The 7,572-nt window shown below is 46.4% G+C and overlaps 2 protein-coding genes and 1 long non-coding RNA gene across 3 annotated transcripts; 2 read left to right on the forward strand and 1 right to left on the reverse strand.

The window, feature by feature from the left end:
- The first annotated feature begins 327 nt into the window (after positions 1-327).
- Positions 328-1,021, forward strand: LOC139830356 (uncharacterized). The gene is made up of 4 exons (XM_071818360.1): positions 328-480; positions 566-742; positions 816-925; positions 1,012-1,021. Exons 1-4 carry the CDS (start codon positions 334-336, stop codon positions 1,019-1,021), a joined length of 444 nt encoding a protein of 147 aa, XP_071674461.1. The 5' UTR covers positions 328-333.
- Positions 1,022-1,288: 267 nt separating this feature from the next.
- Positions 1,289-1,853, forward strand: LOC139830283 (uncharacterized). The gene is made up of 3 exons (XR_011742249.1): positions 1,289-1,368; positions 1,448-1,582; positions 1,656-1,853. It is a non-coding gene; the product is annotated as an uncharacterized lncRNA (long non-coding RNA).
- A 2,840-nt stretch (positions 1,854-4,693) lies between these two features.
- On the reverse strand, positions 4,694-7,100 carry LOC127297332 (ALA-interacting subunit 1). The gene is made up of 9 exons (XM_051327627.2): positions 6,923-7,100; positions 6,614-6,686; positions 6,471-6,529; positions 6,258-6,332; positions 6,063-6,170; positions 5,853-5,923; positions 5,427-5,724; positions 5,035-5,324; positions 4,694-4,953 (listed from the first exon to the last, which is right to left on the reverse strand). The coding sequence occupies exons 2-9, from the start codon at positions 6,663-6,665 to the stop codon at positions 4,935-4,937; spliced, it is 972 nt and encodes a 323-aa protein (XP_051183587.1). The 5' UTR covers positions 6,666-6,686; positions 6,923-7,100; the 3' UTR covers positions 4,694-4,934.
- Positions 7,101-7,572: the final 472 nt, after the last annotated feature.

Below are 7,572 nucleotides of genomic sequence, written 5' to 3' on the forward strand. Positions count from 1 at the left end.
GGAAGAATGTCCGCGTGCCAGGGAGTCTGATTGGAGCTGCTATTAGGAAGTACTGGCCGGGGATGTACACTCCGGTCCTTGGGGGCGAGTCCAAGCTAGCCTACACTTGAGAAGACTTTGAGATAGCGCCTTACCCTGGCTTTACTTCCGCCGCCGACGCCGTGATCAAGAAGTTTTGGGTACGTAATGCATACTCTTTGGGTTTCGTTCATATGTAGTTGATAACCCCACCGTGATAACTCATGCCTCTCACACTTTACGTTATGCTTGATTGCAGCGCAATTATAGGGTGGCGGCGAGCATAAGGAGAGGGCGGACGTGGTGCTCCGTAACATGTGTCGGAAGTTGACACGGCAGCAGTGGTACAACCAGAGGATCACGTGCATCGGCCACTTCTATGCTGAGCAGGGCGTAAGGTACACAAAGCCTGAGATTGTGCAGGGACTCGCCCCGGCTATGACGATAGAGGACTTCATGTCGGTAAGTAATTGTCAATGCGATTCTATGTACTGCGGCTAACTTGCAACTATATTGTTTGTTCTTCAAATGAGTTTTGATTTTGCAGGTTGTACCACATTGGGCTGATAATAATAAGAGGGCCGCCTTCATGGAGTTGGTCAAGAATTGGGTCGGCGAAAACCCCGATTTCAAGGCCGTGAGCGACCGGAACAAGGCCAACCGTGGGAATCAGGGAACACACACTGCGGGGAGCAGCAGCACCGATCGCTATCGGGAGCGTCTGGTACATATAAAAATGGAACAAGCTGCATTTTTTGATTTTCGATGATATGCATAACATTTCTTTTGTGATGCAGGGGAAGAAGCTCGGGAGGGAACTTGGTGAGATGGAAGCGTGGACGCACATGAAGCTGGTGACGCCCGTCCGAACGAGCCTCGGCCCGCGCACGAGATGTACTACGGCAAGGCCAAAGAGAACAAGGAAAGATCGGCGAGGAGTACGCCAAGCTCCATCCAGAGGTGGAGGACCCTATGACCGAGCCGGTCGACGAGGTGGCGATGATGGCGGGGTCCGGCCAGCCGCATGGACGTCCCGCCCGCCTTCTGGGGGTTTCAAGCCTCGAGGAACTTCACGCAGATCAAGGCTACCCTCCCCTCCGGCAGCTACGCTACCTCCTCGCGGACTACATGCCGTTCTCGGGTAGAGGTAGATGTAAGTCATCCACACTTTCATCCTCTGTTTTGACTCTTGTTCCTGAATGGCTATGTTGATGAGACGCATTATTTCTGAAATTGTAGATTCAGCTCGAGGAGGCCTATGCAGTAGCTTACGAGGAGTATCTCGAGAAGATTAAGGAGCATGACCTTGTGAAAGATGCCTATGTCCAGTGGACGAGCAACCAGATGGCGGTAAGTTTCAATCTCTATGGTTGCAAAACATCATAAGTCCCCATGTTTGAATCTGAGCTATCTCTCCCGTTTCTTGCAGAGTTTCACTCGGTTCATGATGACTGGAGTGCGAGAGGAACCACTCCCAGAGCCACCTCATCCGGGGCCGACGCCAGTGTTCCCGTCCAAGGAGGAGTTCTATATCATGTACAAGCGTCAGCGTCAGTTGACCCCGGTAAGTTGCTAACTTGGCTAAGTTGGTAACTTGGTGTGACATGGCTAAGTTGCTAACTCCCTCCAACATGTAGGGATTGGGAGAATCCGGGAACGACGCTCCTGATGGTACGCCGATGCACCCCGGTCGCTGTTCTCCTGGTGCTTCTGCCGAACCTCGGCATGGTTCTGCTTCCGGTGGCTCTCGTCGTGGTTCTACCTCCCCGAGCACCGTCGAAATACAGCGGCCTCACTTCACCCACTCGGAGCTAGATCGTCTGGAGCTAGATCGTCACTCGGGTGGTGCACCATCATAGTTTCTACATTGTACTAGCACATGATGACACGCTCCATCTTTGTAGTGGATCCCGTGTATGTACCATGGTCTTGTATGCTATATTTGTGCTATTTGTGAGATTTGATGCTATATTTGTGAGATTTGGTGCTATACGGTGATATCTTTGTGCTATATGGTGCTATATATGTTACTGGATATTCAATGTTATAATATGTGCATTTTGTGCGATTTTCTGAGCAAATTGAGCCAAAATGGCAAAAATCAGAAAAAAACTGGGCCGGCTACCGTCGGCACAGGCCCATAGCTGTGCCAAATGGCAGGGTCTGTGCCGACGGTGACACCGTCGGCACAGCCGGCCCAGGTTTCGCGCGCTTTTTCCAGGTTGAATGCTACTGTTTTGCCGCCAGTTCTGGGAAAAAAAAAGGAAAACTGTGCCGACGGTTACACCGTCGGCACAGCTGGGGACGTTGACGGCAGCCGGCGTGACGGCTGGTTGGCTCTGCCGACGATGGGGCGGCCGACGGCCACCGTCCAGCCGTCGGCGTACGACTGTGCCGACGGTGACCTGCTACGCCGACGGTGCGTGCGCAGACCCCGACGCCTGCTGTGCCGACGGGGAGACGCCGACGGTGACCGTCGGCAGAGCCTGTGCCGACGGTGAACCTTACTGTGCCGACGGTGCGGGGCCGTCGGTGTAGCCGGTTGTTCCCGTAGTGTCTGTTAAGGATGCTCTAAAGCACCTCCTACTGATGGTGCGCTGCTCCGTGGGTCTCCCATTGATGAGCTTATCCCACCATTCCGATATGTTTGGAAAGGTCTGTCCGTGGACTTGGGAGTTGGGAGTCTGCACTTTACCATGACTGAACAAAATTTCCACAGTGGTGAATGGGCAAACCTTGCATAAGTGACCAGCCGTATCCAGAGCATGTCGACCGTCAGCAGTTTTCCATGTAGGGCCAACCAAACGAACAACTTGCACTTGGGCTCAACGTGGGCATCCCATATTTTTTCTGGGTTATGAAGCTAAGGGTGGCAGCCAATGAATTGCGCATGGTATGCCGAGCTCACGGAGTAAAGTACGTTGGGGTTCATGGACCTAAGTGATGAAGACCGGATGGTCATGCAGATTTTGGATGGTGTCCCATATTTCAATGTACTGTGATAGTTAGATGGGGGTGGATAGACGCGCGATAGAACGGATCCAATTACTGTTCTCGATCTCCTTGGCGACACATAGATCTATTTCCCGGAAAAAACTTCAGATGCATAGTCTGACAGGACAGGCACGTAAACGGTAGACATACACATATAAAATCGTGTAGCGAATCACTGGTTTTATTGATTATTGCTCTTGGTCTACACACTGGGACACATCTAGTATACTGCACTCATAGGCCTACTAGCAGCTTACCAAGCAAGTAGGCCATCACGACGTTGTTCCTGTCACGCTCAACCTTGGGGTACAGGAGTGGCACCTTCATCCACAGAACAAACATGCGGTCCCTGCATCTCGCCAGGCTCGTCATTCCGCTTTGGTAAATGTTGATAAGTTACTCAGACAACCATTGATGATGAGGGATATGGAATTGCTCGCCACGGTATAGTCACCCAGACAGCCCATGTGGCCATGTAGGCTTCGCCCTTCTATGTAGGAGAGTGACTTATAGTCTTATTTTGCTGGAATTGGAAGCTCAAAGCCTTAAGGGTGTCCCCGTAGGAATCATCCCATGCATGGTTCGTGGCGAGGACCGCGTACATGGTGGTCTCCTTCATGTGGGACGCGGATAGGTCGATATCGCCGCGTCGAATAGCGTCGATGCAACTCCCGTAAAGGAGCTTCATGCATCAAGCAAGCGTTGATGCAGACAACCCTGGTGCTGACATGTGGCACGTTGAGGCACAAGATACGGCGGCAGCCATGTGGAGGGGTGGAAGGATGACGAGGAGGATCAGGATGACCTTCATGGTGAATGTGTCTTTGACGTTCTCCATCGGTGGGACTGAGCATGCCTTGCACTGCAGCATTTATAGCATGTGTGATTTAATCATCCAATAATGTTGTAATTATATGCCTTTTAATTGATTTGATTTGTGTTGTGCTGGCAATCGCACATGCAACATGTGTACATGATGACAACTGACCGTAGGAGTAAAAATGGAAACAAGATATTTCCATTAATATCTAGAAGATATGAGGTATACTGGCAACCACCCATGCAACAATTGTAGATGAAGACCAAGGACCGTAGATGTAAAAATGGTAACAAGATAGTTGCCATTAATATCTCGAAGATTGTCTAAATGAGTGTTTGACTACTCCTTGTTGCTGTCGAAGCCTCGTTCAAAACTACAGGGCATGTTCGAACAAAGATCAAGAGAGCTTGCTTTTAATTCAAGTTGGCTACATTTGTTTCAATAGAAAAACAAAATGTAGAGGGTTGTTTAGTTAAGAGGAATTGAATTGTGTGGAAGATTGGAACATTTTAGCCTTTTAACAGATAAAATGTTCTACTCCCTTCAATCTACTAAATCAGCGCCACAGAGGGAGTAACTTATTTGCTCTGTATCAAGACATTGTAATTCAAATTATTCAGATTTTTACAAAAATGTGTCTACTATTTAATTTGCTTAACATTATTATCACTCATCCCTTTAGATGGACAGGCTCGCGCAATTCATGGTCTAGTACGATGATAAGAGATAGATTGTCACACAGAGCCACATATCTCCATCTTGTTTTCTTTTATTTTATGCAAATTCGTTCTCTTATTGTTTTGGCAAGGCACACAATTCCCCAGATTGTACCAATTTGTGACGGTACATTACTAAATCTGCTTGTGCTAATTAACCTATTCTTATTGGATAGGCAAGGTTGTTGTTGTTCCGAGCGACCACTGTATTATAAGGATCTGGCACTACACTGGATACGCAATATTCTGTCTCATTTCTGTTGTTACTGAAGGACCAAGCTCCAAAAAAAAAAAAAAAAACCCTACTTTTGCGTTGTTGATACAAACTCTCGTTCCAGTATGGGATCTGCAGCTCGCCTGCGCCGTCAAATTGTACCACAGGTGAACTACTGTCGTCGTTGTTTCCTGTCCAGCATCAACAAGTTCAGGTGCTGTAGACGTATTCCCTTTAATTACAAGTTGAATTGAGCGAATCACGAAACATACCTTGCCTTAACCATGTACAAAACTGTGAACCCGAGAGCAAGGAAAAGGCACAAACCACCAATAGTCAGATACGCAATACCAATGAAGTTATTTCTTCCTCCAATCCAAGATGCAGTAGAAAAGACCACCGCTTTTGATCCTCCAAAGCTATATGTGTTGTAGTTATTCTGTATAACCACTGTTATATTATCCTCTGCCATGATCTCTTTTTCAATCCTGCCATATAGCTTTCTGAAAGTTGGGAAGGCAGCGGTTCTCATCCAAACAATGAGATCTTCTTGCTCACTTAACTGAAAATCGTGATAAGAATAAAGAATTAATAGGATAGATATCATTCTTGGAATTGTGACAAGAATAAAAATTGTGACAAGAAAGAGGCAAAATCCACGTACTGGTATGCTCTCGTTTAGCTTAGCACCACCTATGAGACGCCCCTTCTGGAAATTACTAGGATAGATATCATTGCCGAATTTATGCTTTTTGTCACTCTTCCAAGCTATATCCTTCTTATTCACTTCAATAGTCTTCCCATTGACCTTAACTGTAAATGTGTCGTTGAACAGACTCCAAGCAGCAAGTCCACATGGAACAATTGGAGCACCACCAGCGGCATGCCCTTCAGGTTCACATTCTTTTCCCAAGTGAACATTCTTATACCGCAGTTGCTTGTCATTTCGACTTCGCACGTATCTAGGAAAAGGGGGCAGCAATTGGTCTGAGTATGTTAACACAATTTGTTCTAAAAGGACACTATCAACATCAGTACAACGGAATGTAGTAGAAATAAATGAATGCATGTGTGTCTTATTAATATATACCTTCGATGGTTTTGATAGAAGTTACCAATCTGGTAATACACAAGGATTGGACTCTTCATGTATTTAGGCACCTAAAAGGCATAAAAAACCAGTTGATTCAGTAAGAAATCAAGATATTAAAACACTGCATCTTAACATCACAAGCAATAAGGGCAACCATCGCAAGTAATAAACATGTAGAAACTGAGAGCATTTTCATTGCAAACTCACCTGCAGTGTGACGTTGCACGTTTTGTCAATCTTGGAGTTCTGAATGAAGGCGATCTTATCATCCACGGGCACACAGCTTACATCATATCTCTCCACCAGTTCGACAACCTGCATCACAGCGAAGGTACGGAATCAGTAAAGGCACGGTAAAGAATACATGGAAAACTAATATGATCAAAGCCGTTTTCATCTAACCTGTAGCGAGGCGAACAGAGCCGCAAGCCCAATCGGAATGAATAGGACGGCCATGAGCGAGAAGATCGTAACAACCTGTTCATGTCCAAATATCAGCACATATCCACATGTCACTAGTGACTAGTGACAAAAGAGCTCGTAATTAAGTTTCATGTGTAATAGCGAAAATGTATATCTGAAGGTCAAACAAATTGGTGGCTGGGATAAAGTTACAAGTTTAGGTGTCAGTAGCGGCTTGCATGCTGGAAGCTCCTGCTGGGAAAACTTGGAATCTGAGGGCAAAACGAGCGTCAATTTCTTGAAATACTGCTTAGCTGAAAAGATGAAAGATAAGGTGGTAGGGGAGTAAAAATTACATTTGGGCTTATTGGATTTCCTTGAGCCGCCATCCCGTTCCGAAGGATCCATCGATCTGCTCCAGCAACCAAACTGGAGGCAAAAAAAATAAAAATATATATTAATAAACTGTTCCGAGAATAAACAAACGTAATTGGAATCGGGGAACAACGGGAGAATAAACAACCAAGATGAAAAGCGCAGAACAGTCACTAGTCACTGTCAGTCAACTGAGATGAACTCATGAGTTGATCGGGACCCACTTGACGCTACGCAAATGCTAGAAAAAGACCCGGCCTTTCCTTGCGCGCGTGAGGGTCAGAGCTTACCGAGGTGGAGCCGAGGAGAAGGTGGTGGATCGCTGGTGGCCCGGTGCAACGGGGGAAGGGGAGGTGGAGGAGGAGAGGAGGCGGCCGGCGGATCGCTGGTGGCCCGGTGGGAGTTGAAGGTCTAGAGGAGAGAGGCGATTTTGGGCAAGCGGTTTTAGGTGGAGTGAACTCCTCTGGGCTGTAGCGCACACCGCACGAGGAAGGGGGTTCTCGTGTCCTCGCCTCGTGTCCTTCTCCACCTCGTGTCCGCGTGTCGGATAGCCACAGCGCCGTCACTCCTCGCCTCGTCTCCTCCCCCTCGTTTGCGCCTTTCAGTACAAGTTTTCATTCCAGTTACTCCTTCCGTTCACAAATAAGTGTATAAATGGATTTATTAAGATAAATTATGAAGTGGAGTGAAGTAGTCCATAAATAAATGTTTCTAATCTAGTATTAAAATTTAGATGTATATAGACACTATTCAATATATACACATTTAAACTTAGATAAATCTAAAGATTTATTTATGGATGGAGTGAGTACTACATTTCAACTCACTCCAACCCAAATTAATGTATTAAATTTATCGATATATTTATTGGCTAGATACATCTATATCTAAACAAATTTAAGCCAATTAATATGAATTGAAGAAGTAGTAAATATTTATT

The sequence above is a fragment of the Lolium perenne genome, chromosome 4 (assembly GCF_019359855.2).
Source record: "Lolium perenne isolate Kyuss_39 chromosome 4, Kyuss_2.0, whole genome shotgun sequence".
NCBI classification, from domain to species: Eukaryota; Viridiplantae; Streptophyta; class Magnoliopsida; order Poales; family Poaceae; genus Lolium; species Lolium perenne.